This window comes from Mytilus galloprovincialis, chromosome 1 (genome assembly GCF_965363235.1).
Source record: "Mytilus galloprovincialis chromosome 1, xbMytGall1.hap1.1, whole genome shotgun sequence".
In the NCBI taxonomy this organism is placed as follows: Eukaryota; Metazoa; Mollusca; class Bivalvia; order Mytilida; family Mytilidae; genus Mytilus; species Mytilus galloprovincialis.
In genome coordinates, this window is record NC_134838.1 from 22,126,737 (window position 1) to 22,148,258 (window position 21,522).

The 21,522-nt window shown below is 31.7% G+C and overlaps 2 protein-coding genes across 4 annotated transcripts in view; one reads left to right on the forward strand and one right to left on the reverse strand.

Annotated features, from left to right (window-relative positions):
- LOC143069153 (host cell factor 1-like) overlaps nucleotides 1-4,095 on the forward strand; it is a 31,402-nt gene extending 27,307 nt beyond the window's left edge. For both annotated transcript variants that reach the window (XM_076243643.1, XM_076243648.1), the window contains one exon: nucleotides 1,732-4,095. In XM_076243643.1, coding sequence (XP_076099758.1) covers nucleotides 1,732-1,792 — 61 coding nt within the window. In that variant the 3' untranslated portion in view covers nucleotides 1,793-4,095. The remainder of the gene's footprint in view (nucleotides 1-1,731) is intronic.
- Nucleotides 4,096-12,758: 8,663 nt separating this feature from the next.
- The window catches only part of LOC143069242 (uncharacterized), a 48,206-nt gene continuing 39,442 nt past the window's right edge, over nucleotides 12,759-21,522 (reverse strand). For both annotated transcript variants that reach the window (XM_076243787.1, XM_076243778.1), the window contains exons 3-6: nucleotides 20,994-21,110; nucleotides 16,475-16,732; nucleotides 15,984-16,054; nucleotides 12,759-13,358 (exon numbers count right to left, since the gene is read on the reverse strand). In XM_076243787.1, coding sequence (XP_076099902.1) covers nucleotides 13,152-13,358; nucleotides 15,984-16,054; nucleotides 16,475-16,732; nucleotides 20,994-21,110 — 653 coding nt within the window. In that variant the 3' untranslated portion in view covers nucleotides 12,759-13,151. The remainder of the gene's footprint in view (nucleotides 13,359-15,983; nucleotides 16,055-16,474; nucleotides 16,733-20,993; nucleotides 21,111-21,522) is intronic.

Sequence of the window (21,522 nt, forward strand, 5' to 3'; positions counted from 1 at the left end):
GAATTTGTAATTTTTTTACCATGGTTATGGTCATGAATTTGGGGAACAATGATAGGTTGTTTGAAATGTTTTCTATACGATATTGAGTATTAAATTGAGAATGAAAATGGGGAATGAGTCAAAGGGGCAACAACCCAACCATAGAGCAGACAACAGCAGAAGGTTACGAACAGGTCTTCAATGCAGCGAGAAATTCCCGCACCCGGAGGAGGGCCCCTAAACAAATATAAATACTAGTTCAGTGATAATGAACGCCATACTAAACTCCAAGTTGTACACAAGAAACTAAAATTAAAAATAATACAAGACTAACAAAGGCCAGAGGCTCCTGACTTGGGACAGGCACAAAATTGTGGCGGGGTTAAACATGTTTATGAGATCTCAACCCTCCCCCTATACCTTTAGCCAATGCAGAAAAGTAAACGCATAACAATACACACTTTAAAATTATTCATTTCATATTTTGATATGTTGTTTTTTCTTCTTCTTCCCGGTTACGAGTCGAAATTTATTAAAGTGTAATTGACTTTTTAAAGTTTTATAATAACAAAATTGTAGCCAAGTTCAATTTTGAAGATTTTCACTTTCTTTAACCCTTTCACCGATTGCTGCCCAGACAGAAGCTACTCTGAGACGATGGCTTCCCTGGCTACTATTACTCAAGTGGGAGATCTTCATAATAAATGTCAATAAAAACTTGTTTGTAGTTATTTGTGTATTTATTTCATTCACTAACACCATGTTCACAGTTTTATTCATGTTTTAATAATTTTTTCTTCTCAAAATATTCAAATTTTCAGATTTTCGGCATTTTCTAGGTGAAATTCTCAAAATTCTGCTCTTTGACCCCAAATCGTAATTTTTTAACCCAAAACGGCAAAATTTTGAAATTTTTTATGAGGCTGTACAAATTCCTCACACTGAACGATGTCCATTCCAAGTGTTTTGTACTTAAAACGACATTTTATGTCAAAAAAGTATACTAGTTTGGCTTCAATTCTTCCATATTCTTTCAAAAAAAATGTTCCCTCATTTCAAATTCTCGTAAATTCTGTAAATTTCCTCTGATTTTGACACGGTTTTCAACAAACGGAAGCGCAATGTTTACACTTTCATCCGGGTATCCATCAAAGAAAGATAACTCATGTTTGCACTGTTTTAAGCGGGAAACATAAAAGAGGTATTCCGATCCCGGTAAAACGGGACTCATCGTCAGCTGTCTGAAGCGTGAATCCCGGTAAACCGGGACTCATCGGCGAAAGGGTTAAGTTGTTTTTTGAAGAGTTACATGTATTTTTTATATTTTTTTTATGTTGTTTCAAATGATAGTATGCAGATGCAGGTGAATTTCAACAAATTCAACCTTTGTCATTTATGACTTGGGGTACTGTGGATTCATAAATATTCGTTGGATACCAATTTTCGTGGATTCCATGGGTATACGCGAACCACAAAATAAAATGTTCAACGAATGACAGATTTTTCTGTGGGCATTGTATGCAGGTTTTGTCAAACCACTAAATTCAATATCCAGGACCATGCAAGTTTTTCTCAATCCATGGTACCCCCAAAAATATATGAGTCCACAATATTCAATTGACTGAAAAACAGTCCTGTGTATTGTTTTTATAATATGATAACTTTTGAAAAGTTTTAACCAATTTCAACTGCTTCCATAAAATAATGATGATCTTCAAATTGGTGTATTTTAATTCTTTTTTATCATTTCAGACGGCAGCAGTTAGCTGGCATAGGACAAGTTAAAAAGATCAAAACAGAAGAAAATCAGTGATAAATTGATCATTAATTGTTGTTGTTAGTTAGTTATAGTTTGTTAACTGAATGTAACTGTTAAGTTTGTAATATCAAAAAATTGTGTAAAACTTTACCTAGATATCAACTGGTATGGTTGTAAATTGAATGTGAGAAAAAACTATTTCATTCGACTTGTGCAAAGTTAAATGTTACATTGATATATGATTAATCCTGCTGACACTTATTCATATGGTAATATGTTTTGTTGAACTTGATTTGAAGATACTAAAAACTAGTTTATTTAATGGTTTTGTCAGAACATTGAAGAGTTATATTTCCCAGTTGACTGAACTAATAATTGTACATCTTGGGGAATGTTTGGTTATTTTTCGCCACAACACTTATTCAGCTTAGTTGTATATGATGGGGAAAGCTGGAGGTTGTACGAACTATTTCTTGGATAATTGACAGTCTTTAATACTAGTGCTTATACTTCTTATTTGTTAATAATGTTGGCAATGTTTTAATGCTGAAAATATTTTTAAGTTTCTTTTTTCTAATGTAGTCATTGTTTTAATGTAATTCACCCAAAATATCATTTAAAGCAGAAGATCTCCTCATAGATTTTGATCATACATTCGTCATGTAACATTAAAGTGCTTGTTAAACAATCATAAAATATCAATAGCAAATGAGGGAATTGTTCTAATTTTCATTTTTTTTCTCTCAAAATAACATATGATATTTATTTTCTTATTTGCTTAATTGTATTACTGGTAAAGATATTCTGTCAATTGTGCAGCTTTTTAAAGTGTATTGACTGACCTATGAGTTTGAAAACTTTAATGTAAACTATTATATTTGTTTGATTTTACCGATGGCTAAGATTGATTGTTATTTATTTAGATGGCGTTACATAAAAAAAGTGAGCAAACGCATATAAGTACATGTATAATTCCTGCGGTTCTATGATAATATCCTCTTATCCTTAAAATTATGCATAAACATGTTAATGAATTACAGATTACAAGTAAAAATAAATTATGTTCACCTTTACGGAGTTTCAATCCAAATCTATTTGGTGTAATTAAACAGAAATATCATGTTATGGAGGGTTATTTGCGAAAAATATCAGTCCATAACATGATATATCTGTTCAGAAGTTCACTTGTTTCTTCAAGTTGTGTAGCGACATCTTCCGAGCTTGTTTCAAGTCTTTTGATGGTTCGCTCTGTCTCATCACGCCAAACCTGGGATTTTAAAAACTGTCAACTGCTTGCAATATTTACAAAGTGAAACTATTGTTTCTTTCCAACAATATCCATGGTTTGGAAATTCACTTTTTCTTTGCATTAGTTCAAATTCAGTACAGAATAAATGGCAAACATAATAAAAACTAGAGGAAAATTGGCCTTAAAACAAAACAATAGAGAATAACAGGCAGCTAAATTATGAAGAAAGGATAAGAAGGGAGAGGAAAATGGCTGATTTTTATACGTTAAAAAAATAAGAAATGAAAGACCCCCTCAGACCTTCGTATATGCTCCTTTTCCATGGAAAGGAAATATGTTCCTGATCCTGAATATATGTATCTTAGAAATTATAAAGAATTTGTGTTATCCATCAAATTTTAATTTTACCCATGTAAATGGGTGTGTAAATTGTAAATTACTGTAAATATAGACATGATAAAAGAGAATTGTAGTTAACTCTCATTCATTATATATCATCCTGTATAACAACATTATTGTATGTACTCTTGTGGTTACTTATACCAATCATTGTTTTGAAATATGGATACAGAATTAAATAAATTTTCATTTATAAAGAACATCTGATAAACTATTAACAAAACGTCTGACTCAACTGGTTATACTGACAGCTATCTTAAAAGCAATAAATAAGATGAAATGGGAAAAACAAAATAAGTTGGTGACAGATAAGTGAATTTATTTCTGTTCATCACATTCATATGATTTCTGTCCTATAAAATATGAAAAGTTCTTGATAAGTTATCATGAAGGCACTCTGTTGTTTTACAGTAAGACCCAATAATTGATCAAAATTTTTGTATTTGGTAATATTGTGTAAACACAAATGATTGCAGGGTAAGGGTGCAGTTTTGATAGAAGACGGTTAGGGCATTATTTAGATGAAAGAAATCAAGATGTAATTGTATTTAAATATTAAGGATGATTCTTATATATATCCATATAAAAATGAAATAATATGTCAACATGTTTACTTGTATATTTCGTTTACACCATTGTTGTAATTGTAAAATAATCATCTGTACATTGCCATCAACGTATTGCTTTTAAATATAGCATACAAAATATTTTTGTTGAGTCTTTTTTTTTTGCCCAGCTGTAGCAGAGGGAGCATCAAGTTTACCCTTGTCTGTCTGCATATCCCAAAATTGGTTTCTTTTCTTCAACTGCAGTAACAACGAAGGTTTGTCAGAATAAAGATATATATATATATAACAACCACAGTTGAAGTTCCTGACTTGCATAATTAACATTTTTCAAAGTAAGACTAGATTTTAAATGAGTTGACTCTCTTACTATTATATCAATCTATGAGAAGAAAAGATGCTTAGAAGAAAAGATGTTGAGAAGAAAAAGCACAGGAAACCCACTTGATTTAATCATAAAGATGATTAAGTAGAGGATAAGACTTGAAAATGACGATATACTATGGTTATATAAATATGGTGGCTAACTGGCCTTTGTCCAAGACCTGAAAATGATGATATACTATGGTTATATAAATATGGTGGCTAACTGGCCTTTGTCCAAGACCAGAAAATGACGATATACTATGGTTATATAAATATGGTGGCTAACTGGCCTTTGTCCAAGACCTGAAAATGACGATATACTATGGTTATATAAATATGGTGGCTAACTGGCCTTTGTCCAAGACCAGAAAATGACGATGGTGAAGTGTTTGTAGATCTTACTTTACTGAACATTCCTGCGGTGTACAATTATCCCTATCTATAATGATTGGCCCAGTAGTTTCAGCGGAAAATGTCAGTAAAAATTTACTAATTTTTGAAAATTGTTAAAAATTAACTATAAAGGGCAATAACTCCTTAGGGCGTCAATTGACCATTTTGGTCATATTGACTTATTTTTAGGTCTTACTTTGCTGTAAATTATTGCTGTTTCCAGTTTAACTCTATCTATAATAATATTCAAGATAATAACAAACTAGAGGCTCTAAAGAGCCTGTGTCGCTCACCTTGGTCTTGTGCATATTAAACAATGGACACGGATAAATTCATGACATAATTGTGTTTTGGTGATAGTGATGTGTTTGTAGATCTTACTTTACTGAAATTCTTGTTGCTACAATTATCTCTATCTATAATGAACTTGGCCCAGTAATTACAGTGGAAAATATTTTCAAAAAATTTACAAAAATTTATGAAAAATGTTTAAAATTAACTATAAAGGGCAATAACTCCTTAAGGGGTCAATTGACTATTTTGGTCATGTAAACTTATTTGTAGATCTTGTTTTGCTGAATGTTATTGCTGTATACAGTTTATCTCTATCTATAATAATATTCAAGATAATGACAAAAAACGGAAAAATTTCCTTAATATTACCAATTCAGGACAGTAACCTAACAACGGGTTGTCCCATCCATGTGAAAACATCAGGGCAGATAGATCTTGACCTGCTAAACAATTAAACCCTGTCAGATTTTTCTCTTAAAGCTTCGGTTTTTGAGTTATAAGCCAAAAACTGCATTTTACCCTATGTTCTATTATTAGCCGTGGCAGCCATTTTGGTTGATTGGCCAGGTCACGCCACACATTTTTTAAACAAGTTACCCCAATGATGATTGTGGCCAAGTTTAGTTTAATTTGGCCAGTAGTTTCAGAGAAGAAGATTTTTGTAAAAGATTACTAAGATTTACGAAAAAATGGTTAAAAATTGACTATAAAGGGCAATAACTCCTTCAGGGGTCAACTGACCATTTTGGTCATGCTGACTTATTTGTAAATCTTACTTTGCTGAACATTATTGCTGTTTACAGTTTATCTCTATCTATAATAATATTCAAGATAATAACCAAAAACAGCAAAATTTCCTTAAAATTACCAATTCAGGGGCAGCAACCTAACAACCAGTTGTCCGATTCATGTGAAAATGGGCAGATAGATCTTGACCTGATAAACAATTTTACCTCATGTCAGATTTGCTCTAAATGCTTTGGTTTTTGAGTTATAAGCCAAAAACTGCGTTTTACCCCTTTGTTCTATTTTTTAGCCATGGCGGCCATCTTGGTTGGTTGGCGGGGTCAAAGGACACAATTTTTAAACTAGATACCTCAATGATGATTGTGGCCAAGTTTGATTTTATTTGGCCCATTAGTTTCAAAGGAGAAGATTTTTGTAAAAGTTAACGACGACGGACACGACGGACACCAAGTGATGAGAAAAGCTCACAGGTGAGCTAAAAAGAGAGCAAACAATAATACCCAGTATAAGAGTTATCTGTCAAATAATCTATGAAGAAGTATGTTCACAAGTTTGTTTATGTCAAAATACACATATTAATTGTCAAAAGTCCCATAACTTATTTACAAATGATTGGATGAAAATGACTATATGATACGGTCAACTGCACATGATGGCTAACAATCCTACTAAAATGAGTGTTTTCTGTGAAACAGAATTGAAGATGGTGTTATGATACTTAAATATGGTCATATAATTCTCATAGTAATTAGTCAAATCTTACTGACAATATAGCATGGTCAAGCCATTTGAGGGAATATGACGACAAATGGTCCAACCAAGTACAAAAATTAGGTCAAAAGGTCTTGGAGTATTGATGTGTTTGAGACAGAAATACCTTGATCCCACGCCAGTGTTACGAAATGAATGTACAGAAAACTGATAAAACACTTACCGGTATGTATTGTTTGCCATCATATTCAGAATACTTAATTATATTGTCATTCTGTACTGTATTTTATTCCCCACCTACGATAGTAGAGGGGCATTATATTTTCTGGTCTGTTTGTTCGTCCGTTCGTCTGTCCCGTTTCAGGTTTAAGTTTTTGGTCAAGGTAGTTTTTGATGAAGGTGAAGTCCAATCAACTTGAAACTTTGTACACATGTTGCCCATGATATGGTCTTTCTAATTTTGATGTCAATTTAAGTTTTGACCCCAATTTAATGGTCCACTGAACATAGAAAATGATAATGCAAAGTTCAGGTTAAAGTTTTTGATGAAGATGAAGTCAAATCAACTTGAAACTTAGTACATATGATCTTTCTTATTTTAATGCCAAATTTAAGTTTTGACCCTAATTTCACGGTCCACTGAACATGGAAAATGATAGTGCAAGTGGGGCATCCGTGTACTTGGACACATTCTTGTTGTAATGTTTAATTCTCTCTTATTATAAGTAATAGGATAACTATTAAGTATGTGCGTACCTTGCAAGGTCCTTATGCCCGTCAGACAGTTTTCACTTGACCTTGACCTTATTTCATGGATCAGTGAAAAAGCTTAAGTTTTGGTGGTCAAGTCCATATCTCAGATACTATAAGCAATAGGTCTAGTAAATTCGGTGTATGGAAGGACTGTAAGGTATGCACGTCTAACTGACAGGTGTGAACTGACCTTGACATCATTTTCATGGTTCAGTTGTTATAGTTAAGTTTTTGTGCTTTTGTCTGTTTTTCTTATACTGTATGCAATAGGTCTACTATATTTGGTGAATGGAATGATTGGAAGGTGTATATGTCTGGCTGGCAGGTGTCAGCTGACCTTGACCTCATTTTTATGGTTCAAGGGTCAAAGTTAAGTTTTTGTGTTTTGGTCTGTTTTTCTGAAACTACAAGCAATAGGTCAACTATATTTGTTGTATGGAACAATTGTTAGCTGTACACGCCTGATTGGCATGGTTCATCTGACCTTGACCTCATTTTCATGATTCATTGGTCAATGTTTAGTTTTCTTGGTTTATGTTAAGTGTATGTGACCGTTGTAATAAAGCTTTATATTTAGGACTATCAACATAATATCAATTATTAGTAAAGAAGGCGAGACATTTCAGCGTGTGTACTCTTGTTTCTCATTTTTTAGTCCTGAGTAAAGGCCAAACATATTGGGGGGTATCTTGCTTTCACAAATGCAAGAATTCCTTGATGATGTAACTCTTTTATTTTACTGTTTACACGACAGGGCCACATGTAAAGCAGCATCTGCTTACCCTTCTGGAGCACATGAGATCAGTTTTTTTGGCAAAGTCGAGGGGACTTTAGGTTTGTTATCTGTCCGTCCATCCATAGTCCATCAAAACAGTTTTCTATACTTTTTCTTCCTGATTGAAAATACATTTGATATTTGAGGTATTGTTTAATCATAAGTCAAATTTTGTTCTGGTCTGTGATTTTGAGCAGTTATTTTTGGTCCTTGGACTTCGAAAGTTCACTAATATGATAAGTTTTGCTTACTTTTTTGGTCATAATTTATGAGGTGGGTAATATAATAATGGTATACTGATATAAGAGGTCTTTTAACACATAGCTCCAAATGTTAGTAGAAGTCAAAACTAATTATGTGAAAGCATTTGTGCTAGTTTTATGAGATACAATTTCATGTAACTGAATCCAGATTCATCTGAGCATGGAGAGTTGTGTTAAATATAGACAAAAACAAACTCAATCACACTGAACACATTTTATTTTTCAGCTGCTCTCAGAAATAAACTTTATAAAAACACATTATATATACTAAAAACTTAATAGTCCACTTATGTAAATTGATAAATTATATACTTTAAAAATAAAAACTACAGCACTACTTATCTTACACTATTCTAAACTTTACATTTCTTAAAAAACAAACTATTAAAACCAATAATGACAATAGAATATTCATATAACTTCTACTGGTTCATAAAATATCTTGGAAAATAAAAAACGAACCTAAACCATCCTTCCAAAAAGCAATATTATATATAGATTTTTATGAATTTGTCCTTGATGACTTGATATATTAAACATTGAATTGAAATAACTTCAAAATAATGTGATGTGATCATTTTAAAAGGCAGAAATCAATACACAAACTAAAATTTGTCATAATTGAACCAAATGCATGCTATTTTTAAATAAAAAAGGTTGTTACATGTTAAAACAGAATGGGTCCCAAGTACACGGATGCCCCATCCGCATTATATTTTTTTATGTTCAGTTGACCGTGAAAATGGGGTAAAAACTCTAATTTGGCATTAAAATTAGAAAGATCATATCAGTGGGAACATGTATACCAAGTTTCAAGTTGATTGGACTTCAACTTCATCAAACCTACCTCGACCAAAAACTTTAACCTGAAGGGGGAACGAACGGTTGCACAGACCAGAAAAAATAATGCCCATAAATGGTCCATAATAATAATAAAATTAATAAGGGTTCCACGGAACCCAGTGTCTTGTCTACTTTTGCTGTAAATCGCAGGCACAACAAAAATGAGGAAAAAAATCAATAAAAATATTCCTCTTGATACTATCTTTTGATTGTAAGAAGCTTCTGTCCAAGTTTGGTAAAAATCCAGGATAGTTTTTTAATAAATGTTTTAAAAACTTTAACTGCAGACTGTATGTATGTAATGTTAACTGGAAGAAAATCTAAGTCCATTTAAAATTATAATACGGAAAAAAAGGATTTATTTTTTTACAAAATTTACTTCTGGATACTATCTTATGATCATAAACAAGCTTCTGTCCAAGTTTGTGACAAACCCAGGATAGTATAAGAAAGTTATTAAGATTTTAAAAACTTTAACCACAGAGTGAATAAATTTGGACGCTGCCCAGGACACCGACACTGACAGAATGTAGGATCGCTTAGTCTTGCTTTTTCGACTAAAGTCGAAGGCTCGACAAAAAGAGTTTTTTTTTTTATGATATCAACTTCACTTGCATATTAACAAAGCTGTAACTTGTTTAACCGTTTTACAAAAAAATGTTTTAAAATTGCTTCACAAATACATAATTACTGCAAAAAAAAAATATTGAACAGTTGGGTAACTTTTTTTGTTACCATAGCTTATGCATATGTATTTATAGTTCAGAAAAAGTTATTTACTTCGTCTATCCACTCTTACTGGTTCTTACGTACTTTGCTAAACCGAAAATATGCTGAAATTTGAAATAATATAAATTACAGTGGATTTTTTTAAACAGCTTATGCCAATTTATGTGAAACAAAATTGTTCCACCACAACATGAAAATTGTAGGAAAGAGACAGATTTGAGTGGTTTCTTTCTCTATATAAGCTCACATATGTCATTAGTATAGATTCACTTTTTAAAATGTATAAAAGTAAGAAGATTAGGTATAAGTGCAAATGAGACATCTCTCTACTAGAAAACATATAAAAGTAAATTTAAGCAATTAATAGGGTCACAGAGCGAGGGCTGTTTACCCAGTTATGGTCATTAAAAACTTTCATTATCAACAGGGTCAATGTTCAGGCTTCAACAATGTTCAAAACCTATACTGAATAGTAAGCTATAATAGGTCCAACATGCAAAATGTTAAAAAAAAACTCAAACTTAAAAAAAAAAAAAACAGCATTAAATTTATGTACATCACAAAAAAAATATGATAGATAAACAATCAACACTACATGTGTTACTTTATAATTCCAAGACAAAAAGCATGCAAGTTCAGGAATGCAGTATTTATAAATTTACAATTTGAAATGCAATCAATATTCTACATTTAAATCCAATCTTAAATCTCAGATATCTGATGGTATCTTTCTTTCTTATCGTTAATTTTAGAATGAAGTTTAATGCATATTATTTTTGTAAAATTAACTGTAGATTTATCTCTCATAGATAACAAAAATTGTTAAAAACCATTTAACTTTTGTCATTGACTATTGAAAGGCTCTGTAGTTCATTGGTTTGCATTTCATCCGAGGGTATCACAATCTAATCTTAATCAATGATGATATTTTCAAGAATAAAATTCATAATATTTATATTACACCATTTGTGAGAATGCCCATTAAAAATAATGCTATTCTGTGAAATAGGGATGATATGCTAAAATTGCCTTTGTATGAAAAGCTTATTCAATATGCAAACTGCTGTTGAATGGTAATTTTCACACTTTGCAGACAGGAGAGGAATAACCTTAAATTCTTATATTGTGCTTCCTAATTCATTTTAAAAAATACATAAAAATGTAAGCCTATTTAGTCAAATATTATTCACTGGCCTTAATATGACACATAATCATACTACATATTGTATATATCTACCATTTTTGTGTGAGTTAACATTTCATAATAAAATTAAATTTTCTTTGACAGAAATAATTGAACTAAAATGAAATTTGATAAATGAGAAACAACCTCAATGTGAACAATTAAAATGAAGAAAAATATTTCTGTGTACTGGCTAATTTCATTCCAAATACATTATCTACTGATAATATTTGTTCAGTGCTGCACAATCAATTCAAAAATATGGTTAGATGTAAACATTATAAGAAAAGTCACTTAATGATGTATATAAAATACAAATTTCGATTCATACTGGTCTTTTGATCAAAATCTATCATAATGTAAACATAATATCTCAAATAAAACAATAGGAAAAAACTCAACAAAAAAAGGACAACATTCTAGACAATTACAGTATAAAAAAACAATACTACACACTTATCATGTGTAACATATCTTTACCATTTCTGTAAACATGATATTTATGTAAAGTACTTATGAGACAATAACTCAACCATATAAAAAACATTAAAAAAACCATGTGGAGATGAATAAGTATCTACCACTATAACGGATTTATGATCATTTCCAATAAGGCTGGCCCGAATGTTTCACAATTCAAAGTATTATTTAAAATGAGCAAATGAAAAAATGAAAAAATGAAAAAAAGGGCAGTTTCACAATCTAAAGAGTTATAGGTAATTTCATTGTTCGTTATTTATTCAAAATGAAAATAATTGCAAACCATTGGTTTGTTTCAATTGTTAACCTTTTCACTACTCAAAGTTTTTTTTTGTGTGCTATGAATAATTTACCCATAATGCCATAGATTTTGAAGCTAAAAATTATAAATTCTACATTTACATGTTTTGATTTTAACTACAATGTTGTATTCTGGTATTCTTGATTAAATACCATGATGATTTGAACAGTGTAATCCCTAATGTTAATATCTAATTTGATCATGAAGATTATAGATTGGGTTTTTTTTCAAATTTGATTTTATACCAGGGTCATTGAATGGTTATTCCCTTTTATTAATGACATAAACGTTATATTGTCAGGTTGCAGATGCTAATCGCACTAAGCACCAACTATGAAATATGGAAGACATGTTAATACGGATTTTTTGTGTTATTAAAATTTGCTGTTACAAAATATTATAAATTATTATAAATTAAGGAATGTATCTCCCTCATGCAAAGCTCTGATTCCTTTCACAAATTTGGTTATACTTTTTGGACCTTTTGGATTATAGCTCTTCAACTTTTATATATGCTTTGGATTTCAAATATTTTGGCCACGAGCATCACTGAAGAGACATGAATTGTCGAAATGCGCATCTGGTGCAACAAAATTGGTACCGTTGATTTTATTACTACCACTGGGTCGATGCCTCTGCTGGTGGACTATTAGTCCCCGAGGGTATCACCAGCCCAGTAGCCAGTACCTCGGTACTGGCATGAAAATACGGATTTTTTGTGTTATTAAAATTTGCTGTTACAAAATATTATAAATTATTATAAATTAAGGAATGTATCTCCCTCATGCAAAGCTCTGATTCCTTTCACAAATTTGGTTATACTTTTTGGACCTTTTGGATTATAGCTCTTCAACTTTTATATATGCTTTGGATTTCAAATATTTTGGCCACGAGCATCACTGAAGAGACATGAATTGTCGAAATGCGCATCTGGTGCAACAAAATTGGTACCGTTGATTTTATTAATCATCAACTTAATAAAGCAACAATTACAAGTTGTATTAATTTACAAATAAAGACTTCTACTTTGTCAGACAAAAAAAATTATCTTTGCAAATTTAAAACCTACAACTTCTCTTCTGAACATGTCATAAATATATCAAAAAGATTTACTCAGAAGTGTACCACCAAGATGTTTGGGTAAAACAAATATATATAATTCTTCAACAAATTCCCATTTTACCCAGGGATAAACTTTTCACCCCTTTAATTTCTTTAAAAAAAAACTTTCACAATAATGTAAAAGGAATTAAATTTTATGCAGAGAATGACAGACAATATATCAATTCATTATAATATCACATTTTTTGGAAGCAATTCCTAAGTATCAAATGAACATCACTGCATGTTTAAACATACAATCATTTATCACACACTGGGGATCTTTTCTGTTCTTTGATGTTATTTCTAGTCAGTAAACTGTTTTTTCTTGTGATCTTCTCCAAGGATTTTACAGTTTTGGCAAAGCTTCCAGGCGATTCAAAATATACTGTCTGATTGTATGGCAATGGTTTTGGACTTCTCTGTCTAAGAAAATATTTCTGGCTGAAACTATTTTTACTAGTACTCTGTAAAATAAATGAACAGTTTAAATCAAAGATGTAAAAACATATAGCCTAATCAAAATTAATCATATTCTCTGCAACTTAACATGGAAAGAGTCTGTGCTTGGTTTCAATATTACAACAATATTACTATCGATTGGTTCTTTATTGATTATAATAAAACTAGGTTTATAACTCAACTGGTGCATGTCTATATTCATTATAAGACAGTAAGAACAAGATAGATATAAAGTTAAATCACTAAATGGTCATATATTTTAATGGGCAATTTCACTGATACAGTTGTCTTAATTATCCATTAACTTAAACTAGAGGCTCTAAAGAGCCTGTGTCGCTCACCTTGGTCTATGTGCATATTAAACAAAGGACACAAATGGATTCATGACAAAATTGTATTTTGGTGATGGTGATGTGTTTGAAGTTCTTACTTTAATGAACGATTTTGCTTCTTACAATTATATCTATAATGAACTTTGCCCATTAGTAACAGAGAACTATATTTGGTAAAAATTTACATAAATTTACCAAATTAATGAAAATTGTTAAAAATTGACTATAAAGGGCAATAACTCCTTAAGGGGTCAATTGACCATTTAGGTCATGTTGACTTATTTGTAGATCTTACTTTGCTGAACATTATTGCTGTTTACAGTTTATCGCTATCTATAATAGTATTCAAGATAACCAAAAACGGCAAAATTTCTTTAAAAATTACCAATTGGAGGGCAGCAACCCAACAACCAGTTGTCCAATTCATCAGAAAAATTCAGGGCAGATAGATATTGACTTGATTAACAATAAAACTTCTTGTCAGATTTGCTCTAGATGCTTTGGTTTCATAGTTATAAGCCAAAAACTGCATTTTACCCCTATGTTCTATTTTTAGCCGTGGCGGCCATCTTGATTGAATGGCCAGGTCATCGGACACATTTTTCAAACTAGATACCCCAAAGATGATTGTGGCCTAGTAGTTTCAGTGGAGATTTTGTAAAAGATTACTTAGATTTATGAAAAATGGTTAAAGATTGACTATAAAGGGCAATAACTCCTAAAGGGGTCAACTGACCATTTTGGTCATGTTGACTTATTTGTAGATCTTACTTTGCTGAACATTATTGCTGTTTACAATTCATCTCTATCTATAATAATATTCAAGATAATAACCAAAAACAGCAAAATTTCCTCAAAATTACCAATTCAGGGGCAGCAACCCAACAACCAATTGACCGATTCATCTGAAAATTTCAGGGCAGATAGATCTTGACCTGATAAACATTTTTATCCCATGTCAGATTTCCTCAAAATGCTTTGGTTTTTGAGTTATAAGCCAAAAACTGCATTTTACCCCTATGTTCTATTTTTAGCGGTGGCGGCCATCTTGGTTGGTTGACCAGGTCACGCCACACATTTTTTAAACTAGATACCCCAAAGATGATTGTGGCCAAGTTTGGATTCATTTGGCCCAGTAGTTTCAGAGGAGAAGATTTTTGTAAAAGATTACTTTAATTTACGAAAAATGGTTAAAAATTGACTATAAAGGGCAATAACTCCTAAACGGGTCAACTGACCATTTTGGTCATGTTTGACTTATTTGTAGATCTTACTTTGCTGAACATTATTGCTGTTTACAGTTTATCTCTATCTATAATAATATTCAAGATAATAACCAAAAACAGCAAAATTTCCTCAAAATTACCAATTCAGGGGCAGCAACCCAACAACCGATTGACCGATTCATCTGAAAATTTCAGGGCAGATAGATCTTGACCTGATAAACATTTTTATCCCTCGTCAGATTTCCTCAAAATGCTTTGGTTTTTGAGTTATAAGCCAAAAACTGCATTTTACCCCTTTGTTCTATTTTTAGCCGTGGCGGCCATCTTGGTTGGTTGACCAGGTCACGCCACACATTTTTTAAACTAGATACCCCAAAGATGATTGTAGCCAAGTTTGGATTAATTTGGCCCAGTAGTTTCAGAGGAGAAGATTTTTGTAAAAGATTACTTTAATTAACGAAAAATGGTTAAAAATTGACTATAAAGGGCAATAACTCCTAAACGGGTCAACTGACCATTTTGGTCATGCTGACTTATTTGTAGATCTTACTTTGCTGAACATTATTGCTGTTTACAGTTTATCTCTATCTATAATAATATTCAAGATAATAACCAAAAACAGCAAAATTTCCTCAAAATTACCAATTCAGGGGCAGCAACCCAACAACCGATTGACCGATTCATCTGAAAATTTCAGGGGAGATAGATCTTGACCTGATAAACATTTTTACCCCATGTCAGATTTGCTCTAAATGCTTTGGTTTTTGAGTTATAAGCCAAAAACTGCATTTTACCCCTATGTTCTATTTTTAGCCGTGGCGGCCATCTTGGTTGGTTGGCCGGGTCACGCCACACATTTTTTAAACTAGATACCCCAATGATGATTTTGGTCAAGTTTGGTTAAATTTGGCCCAGTAGTTTCAGAGGAGAAGATTTTTGTAAAAGTTAACGACGACGGACGACGGACGACGACGACGGACGCCGGACGCAAAGTGATGGGAATAGCTCACTTGGCCCTTCGGGCCAGGTGAGCTAAAAAGCACACCTAGAACAACAAAGAACAACAACTTACTGGTTGTGGTGTTATAGATCTGGTTACTCTACTTCCAGTCTGGTCTGCAAATCTTGACTCCATACTACGGACTACAAATATAACAATGCTTAAAATCTGTGCATGCTAGCTTGTAATTCAATAAATATGAAATTAAAAAAAAAAATATGAATTATAATTCAATAAAAAACATGTCTCATTAACTAGATGGTCTTTACTTTTTCTATTTTGTTTTCATAAGATAGTCTGCATTCCATCTGCATACATTTTGTTGAAGTTGAAAAAGTGCTTGTTTTTTGTTTTTTTTTGTTATTTCTAAACGTTGAATGATTCATTAAACAGTACCTTATTTGAGGAATAATAAGACATAAAATAATTCAACATATTAACTTGTCCTGGTAGACATTTTAAACTTCATAGAGAAGCAATTTGAAATGATGATAAAATTATTTTTTAAAGTATCAATTCCTTTTAACAAGATGAAAATAATGAGTGTAAATCAAAAGTCATACTTGGTGAAGGTTGTCTGTATTTTCCAGTTTTTGCCCAAGCATCAATTTGTTCTGCCAACTCCTTTAGAGGTGTAGCTCCACGTATATCCCTTAGCTCATCAGTAAGTGTAGTCTGACTGGATTCCCAGGAATAACATGTTGAATAGCTCTCCACGGTGGATAAAGACGAAGGTATATATGTGTTATCTGTATCACCAGACAAACTCTCTGTAGATAAACTACTCTCACTACAACCACTATCACTTTCATAACCTGTTGCTGTAAATAATGTAATTATAATGGTTAATAATTTACAAATCTATATTCACTTATTTTATAATCTCTACGATCTGATAAGCTCAGTATTAAGGGTGCAATCAACAGTTTTTTACGTGACGTCATTCTGTAACAGGGCATGTAATAGTGGACCCATCATGCAGAAGTCAGATATTCATAGTTATATAGATATCTATACATCAATGGAAAGATAATTCTATGAACTTTCTGAATAAATAAAAAAAAATCCAACATCTCTTGTTTAAACATGCAAATTGGTACAAGTTATCAGCTGGAAATTAGGCATTTCCCCCCTAAAAAACCTTAAAAACAGACCACCTTTGGACACACGGATCAGTAACCTGTGCATATATTTGAGATTTCTTATAATATGCATTTCGAAGAGCTTATCCGGCTGATTTAAGAAAATGTAGTTTCAGCCTACGTTCGCCTGCTCCGAAAGGAACTATCTTACCTGACAAATCAAAGTGCTTTTTGCAACAGGTGAAAATCAGCTGTTTATGGAGTTGCCTCCCATATAGTAGGAAGTCACAAAAACATTTTTTTTTTTTTAAATCTTGACAAAAGTGGCATTTTAATTGAACTTCAATATATGTTTTTCACATTGAACTTAAAAAACAATCAACTTTTTCATTTAGTGGTATATAAATAGCAGGGAATTCCATCAGTATGTAAATCTCACTGGGGAAATACCCCTAGTTTTTAGTACGAAACTGTTTATAGCACCCTTAAGCAAAACCTTGTATGCGATATATAAAAAATTCTCAGCTTTTCTGAATCTGTACACTATACCGATTAAAATGATGTCTTACTTTAAGGATTGTGACCACAAATAGTGAAACTACAGCTCTTTTTTTATGTCGCGCGGTAGTGGCATATTGGCCAGTGGCAAACAGTTTAACTGGCAAATCCCAAACATTTCCTGTATCACATTTTCATCAGTTTTACAAAGAAAATAAATCATAAAATAGGGTTTCTTTTAAATAAATAGAATAAAAACTATGAAATAGGCATGAATAAAGTTACTTTAAATAGATTTTGTTCCTAGTACTATATGAACTAAGTTATAGCTGAGTTGAGAAAATATTGAAATAGTGTTTTTCTTAGGAATGGCATGTGTACCTTTTTGACTATAAAAAGTACCAAATATATATTATAATGAATAAAACTTTATGTAACACTGATCAGGAGTAAAGGTCAAAGTAGAAAAAATCTACACTTTTCATATGCAACTTTTGGTTCCAAATATATGAGAGATTGAATAAAAATATCATGACGTCGCAAAAAATTAAAAAACTTCAATATTCGCACAGAGTCTGGTTTTCTTATATCTGGTTGCTATGTACAAATCTGTAATATTTGCATTAAATATACCAAACAGATGCTTTTAAATTAATGTATACATGCCGTACAATATTTTTCAGAATTATTTTACTCCATTCGCAAACACATTTCTATGCTAAAACATCACTAATATTTTGTATTTGTCCCTTAAGGGTGCAATCAACAGTTTTTTACGTGACGTCATTCTGTAACAGGGCATGTAATAGTGGACCCATCATGCAGAAGTCAGATATTCATAGTTATATAGATATCTATACATCAATGGAAAGATAATTCTATGAACTTTCTGAATAAATAAAAAAAAATCCAACATCTCTTGTTTAAACATGCAAATTGGTACAAGTTATCAGCTGGAAATTAGGCATTTCCCCCCTAAAAAACCTTAAAAACAGACCACCTTTGGACACACGGATCAGTAACCTGTGCATATATTTGAGATTTCTTATAATATGCATTTCGAAGAGCTTATCCGGCTGATTTAAGAAAATGTAGTTTCAGCCTACGTTCGCCTGCTCCGAAAGGAACTATCTTACCTGACAAATCAAAGTGCTTTTTGCAACAGGTGAAAATCAGCTGTTTATGGAGTTGCCTCTCATATAGTAGGAAGTCACAAAAACATTTTTTTTTTTTAAATCTTGACAAAAGTGGCATTTTAATTGAACTTCAATATATGTTTTTCACATTGAACTTAAAAAACAATCAACTTTTTCATTTAGTGGTATATAAATAGCAGGGAATTCCATCAGTATGTAAATCTCACTGGGGAAATACCCCTAGTTTTTAGTACGAAACTGTTTATAGCACCCTAAGGTGGTACCTAACAATACAGGGAGATAACTCTGTAAAATTAGCTAAACGTTTTAATTATGTTGTGTTGTTAAGGGTATATTAAGCTTCTCAATGATCAAAATAAGAGTTTGTCAAACTGCTATATAACCAGTGTAATTTTTCTGATAAAACGGTTGGTTCAAATATTTTGAAATTTTTATATTTTTGTAAAAGGGTCAAAGTAAATACTTTGTCAAAATTTTAAGAAAATTAAACGAGCCAAATTAATTTTAGTTAAAGTGTTAGGTACCACCTTAAGACTACATGTATAAGTTATTTGTTTCAGATCTCTAACTTAGAACAGTGCTTTATGTCACTTTCAGCATTTTAGTTTTTTTGTGGCAGTCAGTTAGTATTGGTGGAAGAAGCAGTAGTGACCGAAGAGAACCATAACCTTTGGCAGAAAAAACTGCCAATCATAGGCAATCATTCATTGGTGTTGAATGCACCTGCCACATGGTGGATTTCAACTCACAACCGTAGTGCTGTGAGCCTAGTTGAACAACTTAAATCACTAAGCCACTGAGCCCCCGTATCAAGTATGACATCAAAGGTTTATTTTGCCACATTTATAGTACTGGAATTTTTATATATATCATAGGAGAGTATTTTATTTTTTTTATCATAAAATGTTTCTTTTAAATGGTAATCAATTAAACAGGGATTTTTTTATGATAATTATTGTTCATATAAAACCACTTTCCATGTAATACGTAGATAAAATGGAAGCACTTTACTATCTGCTGACATTCTTATTATTAGAACATCATGGCATGTTGTTCGTAACTGTATCCTACATTTATCCCCCCCCCCCCCCCCCCAAAAAAAAATGGCAGTTCAAACACATGTTGGAGCATATCTTTCTTAAAGTCTACAAGGAATGATTCACTACCTACTTTAGAACAAATACTTTTTGGTCATCTATTCTTGATGGCACAATGTTGTAACTTTTATAAAGAAAAAATTGTAAGGGTTCTGCAGAATGATGCCAGAATCCAGTGTCTGGTCTACTTTATGAAGCTAATAAATATTTTAGGACATTTAACTGCAGATTGTATGTAATGTTAACTGGAAGAAAACTATGTACATAAGTAAATAACATACGGAAAAACAGGAAATATATTTTTAAATTTCCTTCTAGATACTAGCTTTTGATCATAAACAAACTTCTGTCCAAGTTTGGTAGAAATCCAGGAATGCTGGATGGTTTAAGAAAGTTATCAAAATTTAAAAAAAAGCTTTGAACAGAGTAAATGTTATGTTGTTAACTGGCAGAAAAAAACTAAGTTCATTTATAAGTAAATTAGGGAAAAAGTATTTTTTTACAAAGTTTCACTTCTAGATGCCATCTTCTGATCATGAATATAAAACAAGCTTTTGTCCTACTTTGGTAGAAATCCAGGATAGTTTAAGCAAGTTAATAAAATTTTAAAAACTTTAACCACAGAGTGAATGTTGCAGAAAAAATAAGTCCATTTAAAAGTAAAATATGGACAAACAGGATTTTTTTTTTTACAAATTATATTTCTGGATACTATCTTATGATCATAAACAAGCTTCTGTTTAATTTTGGTAGAAATCCAGGATAGTTTAAGAAACAGACCGAATGTAATGTTAACTGGGAGAAAAACTAAGTCCATTTATAGGTTAAATACAGATAAGCAGTATTTTTTTACAAATTTTATTTCTGAATACTATCTTATGATCATAAGCAAGCTTCTGTTTAAGTTTGGTAGAAATCAAGGATAGTAAAACTGTCATGATAGTTTAAGAAAGTTATTAAAGTTTCAAAAACTTTAACCACAGAGGGAATATGACAATGTGTGGATGATGTCGACAACGACAGAATGTAGGATCACTATGTCTTACTTTTTTTCAACAAAAGTCAAAGAGCAAACTCAACAAAAAACTTGAGTAAAACAAATTCCATATGACTTATGTCAAAATAATAGTTTTAGATTTGCTGTTCAATTGCTGCTTCATGGGACACATACATAAATGTAACTTTGTATAAGTTCATAAAAATCTTAACATTCACAGAATATTTGTAAATCAATATTCTTTCACTTACTATCAGCAGCTGCTGTTAATGTGTTGGGTCTATCTGTATTACTGTTATATTCTTGTAATATAGTGTCACTACTGGTATCTGTACTCAAAGTACGTCCAATTTCTTGGTTCTGATTGCCTGTTTTAAAAATAATTCTGAGTATAAAGTATTTTTTTTAAATCTACATTCGCAAAGAGAATATCTTATAAAAGGTGGTTTTGAATTTTGTCTTTGTCATTGTATTTTCTTATCACATTTTTTTTCTTTTATCTTTTCTTGTTCTGATAAGACTAAAGTTGATACTACATAAAAAGAACCTACCAGTAAAAAAAATAGTCTGAAAAGCTGTCTTCATGATAGACCTGAAGTCCTACAGTCCAGGCCAGAACAAAATTTGTACAGACAAACAATACTTTCATGAAAAGAGCCTCACAAGCCAAATAAATTTCAAGAAATTTTATGAAAAGCTAATGATTTTCTGGCTTGTACATTTTTGTATGTCAATAGGTTTTTATGAATCCTGCTTATGCTAGTCTAACTAAAGTCTTAA